Here is a 16103-nt window from a genome sequence, read left to right as displayed (position 1 = left end):
GTTATCAAGAACTCTGGTTAGAGCTACATGTGCTCATGGTCGGTGAGCCTGTTGCTGGAGGGAAACACTATTTATAACATGTTCAAGTATTTGAATATGCTAACAACACAATCGGTATTAACTGTTCCCACCTCCCTTCTACAGTCATAGCAGAGGTTCTACCACCACAAGGTGAGGTTGCAGGCCTTATGCTAAAAGCATCCCTGTCCATCTGAACAGAAGACAAATGGGGAAGCTAATTCCTTAGACCATGAAAAGATTTTTTTTATTCCATGAAAATATTCTCAACAGAGAACACTATTTTTAAACAAAGCATTTAACATTTAGGAAATCAACATGTGCACGAGAAAGGATTAAAAAGTACTGGAAAAGGTAAGATTCTTTCAGACAACTCACGTTCAGAATTTTAGAAGTGATTTATAACTAGCTGTGCAAGTACAAATGGTTTTTTTTTTTGCTATGTTTAATAACCCTCATACAAGTTGCACTATCCCTCGTGAAAACAACCTGCCTCCAAAGGAAGCAAATCCTGGTTTTAGAAAAACAAACAGTAGCGTGAAAAGAACATTTAGTCCTTTACCAGGAAGTGTTATTACTGACCTGCAAGGCTGTTAGCCAGGCAAACCACAGACCCTTTAGCAGAAAATACACAAATCACATTTCCTCCTTTTCTCCAACTTTAAAATTTAAAAAAAAACACACTAGACTTCAAAAGGAAAAACAAAAAACCAAAACAAACCCCACAGAACCCCCAACAAACCACCCAAACCCCTCAAACCCAAAAAACTACCTAAGTAGTTTTGTCAGTATTGAGTAATGTCACATTATTATATAAATAACGCTGTATACAAGCTCCAAAAATCTAAACTTTAGAGTTTAATAGCCCCCATAATACACTAGGTCAAGCTGTGTAATAGTGGTATACATAACAAAAGGAATAAACCTCTACACAAGTCACTCAAAGTCGCTTTTACTGGTAGTACACTTCCTAATAACACTGAAATTAAAAAGAATCCAGCACTGCTGCATCCAAATATTGCTTCAGACCCCAGAAAAACAGGATGTTTTGATGATTATTTCAATTCCCCAAACAGCAGGTGGCTGGCTTGACAAGCTTGCTTGGATACAAGTATCCCTCCCCCCACCATCTCTAGTCTAATTCCTATCACCCTACCAAATCAGGTATGATCTGTTTATTAATAGAACCACAAATGGGAGGCAAGACAACAAAGCAATAGGGGCACTGCAGACAACTATATTTACACATATAAACATATCCAAATTTCAATTGTTTACAAGTAAAAGTGCACATAGATCATTATGAAGTCTATCACTCAAATTTCAACTGGTCCATACAATGAAGCATCACCTGGAAATGGACTAGCACTGCGGTAATTAGAATCGTAACTTCGTAGTGAAAAACTAAAAGACAGTTTCCATAAAAATCTTTTAAAAAAATATTAAAGTCAAATGAAGAGAGAGACATTTCAATGTATAAAAGTCATGATGCACCATGGATCCAGTAAAGTAGAGCTCTAGAAAACACCTACCTCAGCAGCTGCAGCACTGTCGAAAGAGCTGAGACGCAAAGCCCTTTGTGGGATACTGTCAGTGGTAGTGTTGGCAAACAACAGATTTAGGCACTCTCTAGTTTAAGGCAGCATTTGAATGGCAAGTGGTTGACTTCTTGGAAAACAGTCATTAGCTTGCAGTGGTGTTCCAGGTTTTCAGTGCTCACAACAGGTTACTGAAGTGCTGAAGATGGACCACACTTCCAGGAGTTTCTCTTGATTGCATTGTAGGCTAGAGCTGAGATGTGTCGTTCCCCCAAACCAACACAAAGACATTGTGGTCTCTTATCAGTTATGCCAAAAACTGGAATGTAATGATGGTTGCAGTGGTATAGTTATAGCAGCATACATGGATACTGGGATGAAACTGTAGCACTGAAGGTATTTGAAGAAAATTATTTGTTACAAAGTAAGACAAGCAATGATGGCAAAGTGTTATGCTAACATGCCTGACTCTCCCTAGGCATGCAGGAGGAGGTTAATGATGAGCATGGAGGTGGCCCAGGCAGACTGATAACTGACATATCTAAATGATTGCCAATTAAAATGGGCTGGCAAGGAGCATAACTCAGATAACCAAAACATAGCACAAGCTAAAGAATAAGCTAAAGTACAGTTTGTGCCTCTGGGACAACCTAGGACAATGAAAAGAAAGCAATTTTAGGAGCAGTAGCCTTTTTATTCTGGTAATGGAACTCTTTTTCTGCACAAATGAAATAATTTGTAGTATATCCTTACCTATATGTATGGAGATGCTAAGATGTTAGTGACTAAATGTATGTCTGCATGCATTCATGCAACTAGCTTTTCCCCTTGGGCTTCCCAGTCTAGTACCCCACCCCCCAACACCCCCCCAGCAGCTGCATGTAACCTCCTTCAAGATCTCGCCCATTTTCTCAGAAACCCGCTTCAGGAACCTGCAGTCCAAGAGGAAAAAGAAAAGAACAAAGTTACTGAAGGCCTTTAGAAGACAGAGAAGCGTGCTCAGTTCTAACAGGCCATTCTCACTGGCTAGACATTAGCCTTGTACTTAATTCCACAAACTCTTATCACAAGTACAAGCCACAGCTTTTACAGCGGCTGTTTTAGTTCTCGTAATCAAGTAGTGCAATGTAGTTTCCAATCCTCAGTGATATAAGGGTGAGGGAACTACTGTACATTTAAGACCTTGATTTCAATCTAAACACGATTCAGTTTAAAGACAGGCACAGATTGAGAACATAAAATCACTCCCTTTTCAGGAGAAGTTGCAGTAAGACATCAAGCATTATGTGTAGTCTCCATTTGTTTGTTCAAGGTGTCTAGGGTTAAAACAATGAAGCTGTGTCCAATAGGCAACGTTCTACATTACAAGGACTGAAAAGGAAGGCAAGAGGCAGGTCAGTGGACTTTCTGTCCTAAGTCATGTTTTTTCCTGAGTATTTTTGTTATGCTTTCAGAATGAGAAAACATTTTCCTGTTTAAGAAGTGAAAGCTGCCAAGTATTTTCTAAGGAAGGAAATTAATAATTTTCAGTCATGGAATTGTTAGTTATTACAGGAAAATTCCTCTGTTTTAAGTGTAGAGCTTAAGTCATAAAAGCAGGGACAGTAAATCTTAAGAGAATTTTAAAACCAGGTAATTTTTTAGTTTTCTAGGGAGCAAGCAGGCATCCTGATCTTTTTCAGTTCAATTTGATTTAGTGCTTCGTAAAGCAGGAATGGTAGATCAGTTAAAGCAGAAGACAGTGGTCGAAATTACAGACCAGAGTAAGATGCTTTATTTAATGTGGTCGCCTCTCAAATATCTGTAGCAAACTCACATTGCAAACAACAGACCATTGCTGACTTCTGGGTATTCTGCTTTCCATGAAACTGTGCAAAACTTACTGTTTTCCACCATTTTCCCTAGGGAATGTGCAACTGAAAGCTGCCAGTTTATTGTTAGATATAGGTTACTGCACCTTTGCTGTTTTTCTCTAGCGTTACATCTATATATGATGTTGGCACATAGCCTTCCTCTCCGTTATGTCTTCGAGCTCTTGTCCACCCATCTCCTTTGTCCTCCTCAATAATGTACAAAATTTCCCCTTCTTTCATTGCTAGAGTGCCTTCGTTGTGACCTGAGAAAAACGAGAGGCAAAGAAGCTTTTCAGTATTCAGACAGAATTTCAAGTCATCTTTTTCCCAGGACATAGCTTCCAGATGACATAAACAGGAAGAAGCAGAAATCTGCACAAGAGAACATAGAGTCAAACAGGCTTACAGATAAAACCCTGCAGCCATTTCTAAAGCTGACATTTGCTAATAGCCATGCTAATATTTATCTTGAAACAATACAAAATTACTCCTCATGAATTAAAGAGATGTAGAAAACACTTCCACTGATTCTGTAAGCAATGAGTTGCTCATACAATTCATTTATTTTGAATCCTTCTGCCTGTCTTCTCTACTGACAAACAATCCATGCCTTACAGCCAAGGAATCACAGTGCACGTTGTTAACCTTACCATCAAAGGGATATATTGCCTTGCAGTGTCCTATAGCTGGTAAAGGGTCATCGTCTTCAAACTCATCATCAAACTCATTTGGATGTGCATGCTGCTGTGGTGGGCCTCGAACTTCCTGATTTGCATCATCTGTGTAACTCCCTTCAGGGCTGCAATGCAATGATTGGAGTGTGAGGACACAGAATTGAGAGGTTTTAGCTCTACAACTCAGAACATATGTGCATCACAGAATCGCCCTGGGAATGACTGTTAGCATGTTTTGTATTTATTGCTGAATGTGAATGTTTTGAAAACACTGATGTGACAAAGGCTAGCACTGAATTCTGCTGCAAAACCAAACACATTCTGTACAGAACATGCAAAAGTGGTGAGCCTTATTCAGTGGAGTAAGATAGCTTTACAAGACACTGCTGTTTAAGGAGTGCTTTGATTAACTATTTCTTATGCTACCATAATGACATAATGCCCTCTAGAATTCAGAGCCACATGATTTTCCTTTGGAAAGACATAAACTTTCAGAGGATAAATGACAATCATTGCCTACTGTTTAACTATCAAACAGAAGTACTGGTTCTAGCACAGGATAAAAAAAGCAGTAGACATAGAATAGTGACCTCTCTCTGCCCTGTGTTACAAGGTGGTTGATGTCACTGCTGTGCCGCCTGTCGCTTCTGGCTGCTACTTTACCTTCAACTTCAGAAAGCCAGGCCTTGGGAAAAAAAAACCAAAACAAATAGTTGTGTCAAAGAAAACTCGATGCTAAATAAACAAACACCGTTTAACAAAGGCACTTAACTGAAAACAGTGTACTTTACACAGACACAAAGAGATTGAAGCATGAACCTATTCCTCATGAGAACATCAAGGTTAGAAAAGACCTAAGACAAGCCCATATTTAACTTACAGTCTCCAGTAGTCCTAAGGAAAGAAAAAAATCTTTAACCACAGATGAATTTCTAAGTAGTTAAAAAGAAACTTGTCTAAACACTTTACAGTGTACATCCTTGTTCTAGATAGAGGAGTGTATGGTACCCAAACAACCAAATAGCTCTTTCTGAAATAAAGTAGCTTTTTTGGGTGTTACAGCTACAACCCATGAAGCAAACGTGATTTTACCACTCGTTCGTGTTTTAGAGTCTAACCTCATTCTTGTGTATTTCCATCCGAAGTCGGTCCATGTTGCTCATAGTCTCAGTTAACTTGGGTTGCAAACTGCCTGGATCGCCCATCTGGGGATTTTTTTCATAAACATCCTTCATCTTGATGAGGGCATCTCTAAAAACAAAAACCCAACAGTCATTAGAAAAATTACATACATCAGTGCAGATTCATTGAAAGTGAAAATAACATTTATGTGCAGAGACCCTGACCCACAATGAAATGCTAAGCACAAACGTGAGGAACTGCTGGACCCCTGGCAAATCTTTTTCCCATTCTGTCACCTTAGCACTTTCCAGCCCTTCTCCAACTGTCAACTCTTCTCTATCCAGACTCCGTACTGTTTCCTGTATTGTTCCTATGCACAACTTCTTAAGCATGAACATTTTCTTAACACACCAATTTGCATCTCTCTGGCTCAACAGAGATATACACTGCTTTATTTTTTGTGTGTGCTTTTCCTGTGCAATGTTAGGATCAAGATGTGTATTATAGTAAAGAAGGAAGCAACTCTAACAGAACCTGCATGCAATAAACCATGAACTGACTCATGTTTTGTAGTAGCCTGGGCTAGCGTATTCTCTCCTAGCTTCTGAGCACTGTTGGCTTAGGTAGAGGACTTTGAAAGAGAGAGAGACCCATTACAAAACTAAAAAATTGCATTCACTTTTGGTCTGTTTCCTTCTGTAGTTCTCTGTTAAGTTCATCAATTCTCTGTTGCAGTTTCTTGCGTCTTTGTTCTGGAGGGAGATGGCTGAAGTCTTCCTGTGCAGGGCCCTGCAAGCACAATTATCATTAAACAAGTAACAGGCACAGATCTGGAGAGCTGCACTGACATACCCACACACGGACAGTGCTTGCTGGAAGCAGGATGGCCTTTCTTAACAACTCGACATGTTCTTGCTGCTACATCCTAGTCCCTCATTCAAGGTTCTTTCTGCCTTCTCTAACAGTTGGCTTACAGAGGCAGTATTGTTCTTCTGAAAAGCCAAGGCATGTATGTCCTCCTACAGCCACTGCACTTAAAGCAGATTTAGAAAGGACAGAATTAATTACTACAGAGTTATGTCAGTCTGAAAGAACACTAAATTGGGTAATAATAACTATAGAATTGATTCTTTTTCTGGCATGTCTGTTTCATGACAATCTGGATGCTATCAAAATAACTGTATTTTGGACCTTCATTCCAAAGTACTAATACAGTTTGCTTCTGGAAATTCAACAATCTTGCTAGAAAAAATATCAAAAGTATTGATGTTTTCACCTCAAGTACAGTGAGTTCATGGAGCATGTACATAAAAAGCCTTTTGCATGTCAGAATTTCAACTTAAATTTCTTAATCTGAATCAACAACTCAATTAGTCCAGGTCACTTAAAAAAGTACATTTCAGGGAGGGAAAAGCTCCTCTTTCCAAATTTATCTATTTATTGCTTAAAGCTTAAGACTACCTATTGTTATGAGCCCAGAGCTGCAAGGTTGGATAGCAGACTTGAGCCAAGATTACCAAGAGGAGTGAAGGGCTTGGGTCTGCAAAACAAGGGAAGATAGCTTTGTGGATCTTGTGATTGGTTGTGTAAACTCTTCCCCCTCAGGGTGACAGACACTGACAATGTTGACAGAAAGTTAAGTTACTTTGTGTCCTGGCTGCCTAAAAGAGTTTGTTTTAGCACAAGAAATTCACTTGTCATAACAGTAACCCTCCACAGAGGCCTGCCGAACTGGAAAACATTTCTTCTGTCAAGAAGAAACTTGACAGAAACTTGATCCTTGACACAAGCAGCCTCAGGGTCAGGTGCCAAGCTTTTCATACCCTCTTCTAAGATCTTCTTGTCCCTCAACTTCTTGTTTCTTTTGCACTTGTAAAATTATAAACTCACTACTTTTTAAGAAGAGAATACAAGACACCATAAAAGGAGGGAGACTAAAACAAGATATGATGCAGAACTGTTTCTTTCTGGAGAGAAAAAAGGAATTAACAACGTTTCTGGTGCTTTTACACACTACAAAAGAAAGAAAAAGACAATCACATTCTCTGTATCATTCTTCTTTAGAGGTCAGTTTAAACCAGAGTATCCTGCAGCAATAATCCTAAGAGGAGTAGTTTTGTGGGCTTTTAGTGATTTATTCTGCAAAACAACAACATTAAGGTGTGGTTTTCAGTTAATATAACAGCTTTTGTAATATTCTTAAGTGCAAAAGATCACCTTTCCTGCAATTTCTTTGTTCAATTGAAAAGAGTGGATTTTGCAGTATTCAACATTTTTCCTTTACACAAGCTTTATCATCTCTCCATGTATCTATTTTTATGTGGCTTTAACAAATTTCCTGACAAAGAGACACCACCAATATTGCAATTACCAACTCATGAATGCTGGTGAACCCTAAATTCAAAAATCACAGCTTTTACTGCAGCCAGATTACAATCCCATTATCTTACAGTAGGCAGGGATGATTAAGGAGACTGTGCATGAGTGGGAAATCTGAAGATGTATTTCAGCACCTGACTTAAAGCACTTATGATATGGAAACACTCTGAAAAGATTACTTCCATGCTGTCTAGCAGAAGTACAGCAGACAGATCAGCACACGGGCTTACCGTCTTCACCGACCACTGCTCAGTTCAGTTGAAAGCAGAAAGAAAGGGGAAATTATTCACATGCAATAACCACTTACAAAAAATTATTCATGTCTAAAAATATTTATCTTCCAAATATTACTTGAGGACTATAATTTTATCACCTCCCCCCATTTTCCTATGAGCACAAATAATGCAAAAAGCAACCATCAGAGATGCACTCCTGCTTTAAGAATTATGCATACGAAAATGCACGACGTGATAATGGGTAGTGTAACTTACAAGATTCTAAACACACAACTTCATTAAACTACTTCTGAATTTTAGTGTTTTGACTGATAAGCTAAAGAGCTTCTATTGTAGAAGAAACAAGCACACAGCACTGCACAAAATAGCAGAACTTGATGATGATGAAGGACTGGTCAGCCATATGCAAATAATTATAGCTAACGATCCGCTACCATCACTTCTACAAGAGTAGTGTTTAGAGTATTTTTGCTTCATTATTGCAGTAGAGCTACAGTATGTGAAGACCTTTTTCATGTTTAAAAGTTAATGATTTTACTTTCTGAAAACCTGAGCAGTTGCTGCTATCCTAGAAATGTTTCAGTCTCGATAAAAATCAAGACGTTTGAAGAGTTAAGACTTTACCCTTGGAGGAAGCAAATGAAACATGGGATGCCAGGTGTCATATCATTATCCACAGCGTTTTGAAGATCTACCATGCTTTCCCATGACATTGGACAACCCCTTCCAGAGAAGGGCCAAGCAACTTAGAACATCTATGCCTCTGACAATTTATAACCCTAAGCAAATGTTAAGGCCATCAGCTGGGGCACACAAAATGAGAATTTCTAGCATGAGGAAAGTAAAACACCTGTACAAATGAAACGGTAGAAACCTCAATGAAGTCCAAAGATGTAAACCAGCTCCAAACTACATTTTTTATTCAATATTAGAGAGAGCCTTCCACAAAAACACATAGAAGAGCTACATATCACTGTTGACAATGCATCTATCATAGCATGTCAGGTTAGAAGGGACCTCAAGGATCATCTGATCCAACCTCTCTTGGCAAAAGCACAGCCTAGACAGGATGGCCCACCACCCTCTCCAGCTACATCTTAAAAGTCTCCAATGTCAGGGAATTCACCATCTCCCTGGAGACATTACTGCAATGTCTGACTGTCCTCACTGTAAAAAAGCCTCCTCTTGTGTCCAATACGAATCTCCCCAGGAGTAACTTGGGCCCGTTATCCCTCATCTTTCCAGTGGAATTCCTTGAGAAAAGGAATCTCCATCTTTTTTGTTGCCACCCTTTCAACACTGGGAACATATATCAAGTGGCACTGAGCAAAGACCTCTCAGAACCTCTAACTGGAAGTGTTATGCTTTCAACAGATAATAAACAGCGGCACCAGCAGCACTAATTAAGCATAAGATAGTGCAACCTGCTTTAAGACTGTTCAATAACCTTTTCTGCAGCTACTGTTTGCTTCCTTTGCTATACTGCACAATAGACAAATCTAATGCACGAGGCAGGGAACAAGGGCAGTCTGGTTTTGTGATCTCCAGTGCTTGAGGGAACTCTTGTACAGGGCACGTTAAACAAAATCAACTATGTGCTTCCTATCTGGTGTACATCAGCTCGAGGATGCATCTTGGTAGAAGCAGAAGCAAATTAAGTAGCATTCAGTAGTTCTGTATGTCAGTACCACCAGACAACATTTAGCAGAGACAAAAATGTGAAAGGCAACTAACAACTCTTAAGCACTGAATCAAGATGTGTTATAAATACAACACTGATCAATGAGACTTCAAAAATCTCTTAGAACTACAGTTTACATCTAAGTTGAAAAGACACTGAGCACATGGTAATATGAGGTCTGTCAAAATGCTTGCCAGGAATTTCAAAACATTGAAAAATAATTCAATGTTCATTCTGAAGATTTACAGAGATTAGTTATTTAGTACTGGGAGGCACTCAAGTTAATCCAGCTTTGTAGGATACTTGTGGCCCTTGCTAGTTTTTGTGGAATAGTATTGCATGTTGAATACATTCACTTTTACAACAGGATCAGTGAGATATAAGAATTTAGAGGGGAAAAAAGTATCCTTTTACATTAACATTCTGTTGTTGTTAGGAAATTATCTTTTGCTTCAGGAAGAGGTTCTAAAACTACCAATATTGTAAACCAGGAGTCAATACATTTAGTGATAATTGAAAGGAGATGTAATCAAGATGTTGCCATTTCAACTGCTGTCTAATCCAGTTAGTTCCTCATCAAGTACTGAAGAAGGAACACTAATTTCCTGACCAGAACCAAGTACGATTTAAGTGACTTAGGAAAAGGAGAAATTGTCTTCTATGGAATATTTAAAGAGGACCACCATGATTTTTGGTGGTAGAAACAGTATCCTGGGCCCTGAAATAAAACTTACTTTAACTAATGCTGTGGCATATCTTAGGTGTAACTCACTGTATTTCAAAATGACAGTAAGGGACCTTCTAAATCCTAACTTAACTGCAATGCAGCATTGTCTCCACATCATGTCAGCAGCAGTCAACCATTCTTGGAGCACTTAAGACAATATTGCTTTCGAGTATCATAAACTCATGAATATGTAATGCAATGCATCAAATGATGTCATTACTTGGATCAGTAAGTGCCATAAAATACACTTACACTGCTGACATCAACGGTAAAGTGCCAGTACATTTATCACTAGCACTATAAATGTTACGAGGAAACCACTTAACATTTTTCTCTTCTTGACTTGCAAACAAATTCTGTTTGCAAAATAAATTAGAAGCACTACAAACTGATAGCTCTCAAAATGGGATTTAGTAGTAATTTTTCAATAGTTTTACTGAAAAGAACTTTGGACAAACAAGAACAATTAATTAATCAGAAAATGCATTAAAAGATAATGTTTTTTAAAAAAATCAGTATTTTTGGCATCTGCAAGCATCAGGTGCTGTAGCATTTAGATACAAAAGGAATGTGATTTTTCCCTTCTTGGTTCAGTGACAATCAACTACTGTTATTTCAATTACAATCAAGTAAGACATCTGACCTGTCAGGTGTTTTCTGTGGTGATATACCCAATGATAAATTACTGCAAAAATATGTTACATGATGGTAGGAAAACATTTGTGAATGTGAACAACAATGAAGGAAAGTATCAAACACATGCTGGAGCACCCTCTTTATAACACCTCCTTTTAGGCACAAGTATTTGGAATGCCACGAACAGCATTTCTACTTTGTTTTACTTTTAACCTACTGGTAACTTCTGTACAATGTGAAACAAAGTATCCTAACAGTGACCTATTGCTGAAGTGTTACTTTTAACAAAGTAAGCCTTATAATGAGGGTGAAGAGCATTAGAAAAGCCACATCACAAACACACTGTTCATAGCCCATCATGCATTTGAACTTGTTATCAAACTTACCCCTCTTTTGAGGCTTCTGAAAGAAGGAATTCTGGGCTTCCCTGTTTTTATGTCACTCATGCAATAATGCACTGGTTCAATGGAGAATATGGGATACTGGGACCCATTAGAAGTACTGGATGTATATAAACTAGTAGGGGTTAGGGGAGGGGATTGTGGCTAATGTGGAAATAAAGAAAGCAATAAATAAGCCAAATGTTCAAAGTGATTGTAAAATGAAAATTCTGTCTTACAAAAAATAGAATTTCCATTCAACACAGAAACAGCTTGTAACACTCCAGATACATTTACACGATTAACTGCATTGCTTTTTAAAAGGTTTCTGACATGAATTGATCCTCAGTTACAGGCTGGTGCAGAGAATGAAGGAACATTCAAAAAAGCTCCACACTCAACTCTTCCAAAAGATGCCTGGGTTTTTTTTGTCTTAAATAGGAATTCTGCTTTGCCCAACCTCAGTTACATCCATTCTGGAAGCTTGTCCATTCCAGCTAATTGTTTCTTCCTACATTCTGAAGTACCCTACCCAGCAAGCAAAACTAGAGCTAAAGAACAACACCTAAAGAACAACAAACTAAAATTATCCTCCAGGTCCTTACTTGAGCTGGGCTGACAAAATGGCTGCTTGGCATTCTGAATACCATCACCAGAACTTCTGCCACTTTCTTCCTCTCCTTTTTTTCAAATTCCTTCTCGTTTTTTCTCTCTCAAGCCTCTGCTACTTTTTCTCAGTTCAACTTGTGTATACAATTTCCACTGCAGCACAACTCATTCTTTTTCCAAAAGATTTTTGTGGCTTTAACTACATCGAAATTAGGTAAATGCATATCTGGAAGCCAAGACCAGACAAAGTTTCAGCTAAATGAAGGCTGAAAGACTACCATGAATACTCCAGCTACAGTAATCAGCATCATCTTTTATATGAGCTAATTTAAGAGTATCTTTTAAAATCTGTAAATAGTATTTGGAATTAAATTTGTATTTCCTGGTAGGAATACTGCTCCTAGGTGGCATTTTGTAGATGGTCCCTCCGTCCTTCCCCTAAAAAGCTACAAAACTGAAGGTTCATAATCTTCCATTTCCTCCAGGTCCTTGAGGAAGAAATGCATTATGCACACATGCATGTACCTGTGATTCTGCACAGAAAATAGTAAGGCTGACTCTCTGAATGATAGAATAGTTTAGATTGGAAGGGACCTCAAAGATCATCCAGTTCCAACCCCGAGCCATAGGCAGGGACATCTCCCACTAGAACAAGTCACTCAAGCCCTCATCCAACTCAGCCTTGAACACCTCCAGGGAGGGAGCATCCACAGCCTCTCTGGGCAACCAGTGCCAGTGTCTCATCACGCTCACTAGACAGACTCCTTCCCTAACATCTCGTTTGAATCTTCCCTCTTCTAGTTTAAACCCATTACCCCTCATCTTATGCTACATACAAAGTGAAATGACTGGGGAGGAGTAGGGCAAGTCCTGTCCATCTTCTTTAGCTCTCATCAAGTTATTTCTTATAACTACAGAAAATGCCAAGGTCCAGACTGTAAACCAATACACATTTTCATAGCTTCTCTCTCCAAAATTCTTGGAAAGATGTTTGGTTGTAGAACTGCTAATCATGATCCAAATTCAGAACAGGCTGAATCTCAGCCACATCTTCAGCCAAATGCAACAAATACACTAATGCATTAATGCATTTTAATGATGCTTAATTATAGAATGTATTTTCACTTTAACACACAGCTACAGGTAAGTAATATACTGAGGAGGAAATAAAGAATGAGCTGTATCTTTTCCATAAAGATCAGTTTTCTTGGAATCCTATTAACTGGAAAATAAATCCTACCACTATCAAGCTCCAAGAATAGATTCCTACAATAAATGGCAGAAACTGACTCAGAGCATTAAAATAACTTCATAGGAACTTCCAAGAATAATTACAATTAGTCATTGATATTAAATGAAGACCTAGCACAAAATGTAAATTTATATATATATGCTTCATTATTCACTTACATAGCTAATGCATTCATTGTACTCTGTATGGGGCACAGAAACAGTTAATCAAACCTCAATTTTTCTGCTTTCAATTTTGTTTTGCATAAGGAATATTTTCACTTAATCCACAGTAGTATTTCTTCTGGGGCATCACCTGTATGGATCTTCAAAATTAAGCTTTAGTACTGAGGTGTTTTCAGATAAACCTCATCAATTTTCAAAACTAGCAGCAGACATAAAAATATGTAACATCTCCATATACACACAGCAATAAAATGTGACATTTAGAAGGGGTTCTCAAGTCTGCCCAATTCCAAAGCATATTCCTCCCTCCCCTTATTTGTACATGCATAATTATCACCTTTTCTATGCAACTGCAGAAAAAGTCTTTATAGAAACTTTGAAGTGTTACAGAAATGGGAAGCTACTGCTATCAAGTAACTACTTAAAACACTCCCAGACAAATCTTACCCCCCACCCTGAGAACTGCATTTCTAATACAGTAGTATCCAAACCTAATCAAATCTTCATATCTACTTATGCAGATTTTAAAAGACAGTGGCAGGCAAGGAAAGAGTTATTTTAATGTAAAAAAAAAATTACTGCTTCCATGTACTCTAGGTCTTCACATTTTCATTTTCCAAATAGTAATTTCTTAATTGTTACCTTTGGCTTCTTTCCAAATAGCCACAGCTTTCCTTTAGCTTTTCCCACTGTAGTTTTTGAATCATTTCTTGTTCCTTCCTGCTTTGGTGTACTGATGGTTCCATCAGAGATAGTTCTGTAAATATTCTGACTGTAATCTTCAAATGGAAAATCTCCAGGAGGTTCAAAACCGGATTTGAAGCAGTCTATCACTAGTTGAGAGTCCTAAACATAGGACATTAAGGAGTTTACAAAACCAAGCAAATCCATCAAGAAACAGAAATACACAGAGACATGAATTTTCACTTTAATTGCAGAGATGCACAGATGGGAAAATAAGAGAGCTCCAAAGTCATGGTTTTGGACAGATCAAGTTAGGATACATTCCTTTTTCTCAGCAATGTTATCATGAGTATAAACCAAAGCACATTCCCCTCTTTGGAATCCAGCAAATACACTCCAAGGCTTATCACAAGTTTAAAATGAGACGTGCTTTAGGACCAACTGCTCCACCTTCTAATCCTTCAACACCAGCACTGAAAGGACAGTACCTTTAACAAACTAGATGCAGTGAGATGCTACAGAAATAAGCTATATTAGAAGGAATAAATGTCAATAACTCCAATCAAACCAGACATAGAATGATACTCTATTAACTGAACACACTTTGAGATTAATGCTACACACTGCAAAAAATACTAACCACAATGGTATTCTAGGGTGTTTCAGGACAAACAAAACATTATGTTCAAATTCACACGCAGTGAGAAAGTGTGAAAGACCTTCAGATCACAAGAAAGCAATAAATTGAGAACAGAACACTCTGAAGGTGGAAGTGACCATTTAGTTAACAACTGAAGTCACAACACTTCTCATGCAGACAAGCATTTGACAATAGAAAGACAGACGTCTAGGGTAAGTCTGTCTTTTTTCCACAGCTTCCATATCAGTTAAATTGCTCAGGCACATTTACCAAGTCACTTAATTCTACTTACCCTGTGTTCATCAACGGACTTTGCTGCGAGGATCATGCCTTCTAAACACTTAGAGATTATCGGAATAACCTTGCGCTCGGAGTCAGCAAAGCCTTTGTAACATTCACTGAGCTTGATAGTCCTCCTTTCATCCATTTCTTGAAGTTGCTGCAAGCACAAAACAAGATAAACTTTTCTTTTACAGTTTTTTGTCCCCCAATCCTAATGTATTCCGATACTGTGGCCACCACTGTAGTACTGAGTTGTTGTGCTTTCCCAGGGCTTTTATATGCTTAACAAAACAAAGTAAAAAGCCTTTTCAGACACAGACTTAAGATGCCCACAGTAATGCTGAAGTTGATGTACTTTACAGAGTTCATGAAAACAAAAAGACTGGATTTTCTTTTCCTCCTCCTTCTTTAAAGTGTGTGCACAATGTTTACAGCCATCTGTTTAGCATAAAATAGTTATTTTATGCAAAAATGAAAACTACAGTAAAGAAATTCTACTAATTTCTACATATCCTCACTCTCCTCTAGTTCCAAGTAATTTCCTTCTGGTGATAAAATCTCTAGCTTGCTTTTACTTCCATACTTTCCAATAAATATCAATGGCTTAAAAATAATTAGGAAAATTAAAATTATGTGCTGTTTAGACATAATTAAATACCATTAGAAGCTAATTATGGAAAATGCTATTAATATAATAGCCCTGGGGAATAAAAAGGAAAAAGAAAAAACAGAGAGAGACCAAAACACCATAGTAAATACAGCAGTAAGTTATTAAAACATGTAAGGCTAAGAGTTGGATCTTTCCTGTTTCTATTCTAACAAAGGCAGATGTCTCAAAAAGCATCCAATTTCATCTCTCTGAAAGAAAACAACAACCTAGTCATGCTAAATCCCACTTGCAAGGTTTTCCCATAGAATGTTACCAAATAGTTGCAAGGAAATAATAAAAATGTAGTCCCAAGAGAAAGCAGGACTAGGCCTCTGCTCTTACTGGACATTTCAAAAAACATAAGTAATATTTTACAATAATAACAGATTTTTGCCCTAGAGAAAGAGGCAATAAACCAAAACCCTGGCCCAAGTTACAAAGATGATCAAACTGTTTCTCCTGGGAGGTGACTGCAATTCTTCCATCAGTGTGCTAATGCCAGATCTACTGCAGTGCTGCTTAACAGTTTAAATGCTACAGAATCCTTCAATAACCCAAGTCCATTTTGTCCTGTGAATT

General features: G+C 38.0%; 1 protein-coding gene across 6 annotated transcripts in view; it reads right to left on the bottom strand.

The window, feature by feature from the left end:
* Nucleotides 1-239: 239 nt before the first annotated feature.
* Nucleotides 240-16103, bottom strand: part of FNBP1L (formin binding protein 1 like) — a 56393-nt gene continuing 40529 nt past the window's right edge. For 4 of the 6 annotated variants that reach the window (XM_064148038.1, XM_064148036.1, XM_064148040.1 and 1 more), the window contains 9 exons: nucleotides 14886-15032; nucleotides 13912-14115; nucleotides 11251-11409; nucleotides 7815-7829; nucleotides 5885-5994; nucleotides 5202-5334; nucleotides 4674-4768; nucleotides 4060-4208; nucleotides 3308-3672 (listed from right to left, as the gene is read on the bottom strand). In XM_064148038.1, coding sequence (XP_064004108.1) covers nucleotides 3494-3672; nucleotides 4060-4208; nucleotides 4674-4768; nucleotides 5202-5334; nucleotides 5885-5994; nucleotides 7815-7829; nucleotides 11251-11409; nucleotides 13912-14115; nucleotides 14886-15032 — 1191 coding nt within the window. In that variant the 3' untranslated portion in view covers nucleotides 3308-3493. Of the gene's footprint in view, nucleotides 2489-3307; nucleotides 3673-4059; nucleotides 4209-4673; nucleotides 4769-5201; nucleotides 5335-5884; nucleotides 5995-7814; nucleotides 7830-11250; nucleotides 11410-13911; nucleotides 14116-14885; nucleotides 15033-16103 lie in introns of those variants that run through there. The other 2 variants (XM_064148037.1, XM_064148041.1) reach the window with 2 other exon arrangements.

Source organism: Pogoniulus pusillus, chromosome 8, assembly GCF_015220805.1.
Source record: "Pogoniulus pusillus isolate bPogPus1 chromosome 8, bPogPus1.pri, whole genome shotgun sequence".
NCBI classification, from domain to species: domain Eukaryota; kingdom Metazoa; phylum Chordata; class Aves; order Piciformes; family Lybiidae; genus Pogoniulus; species Pogoniulus pusillus.
Note: the sequence above shows the minus strand (reverse complement) of the source record. Positions and strands in the feature narration are given on the sequence as shown.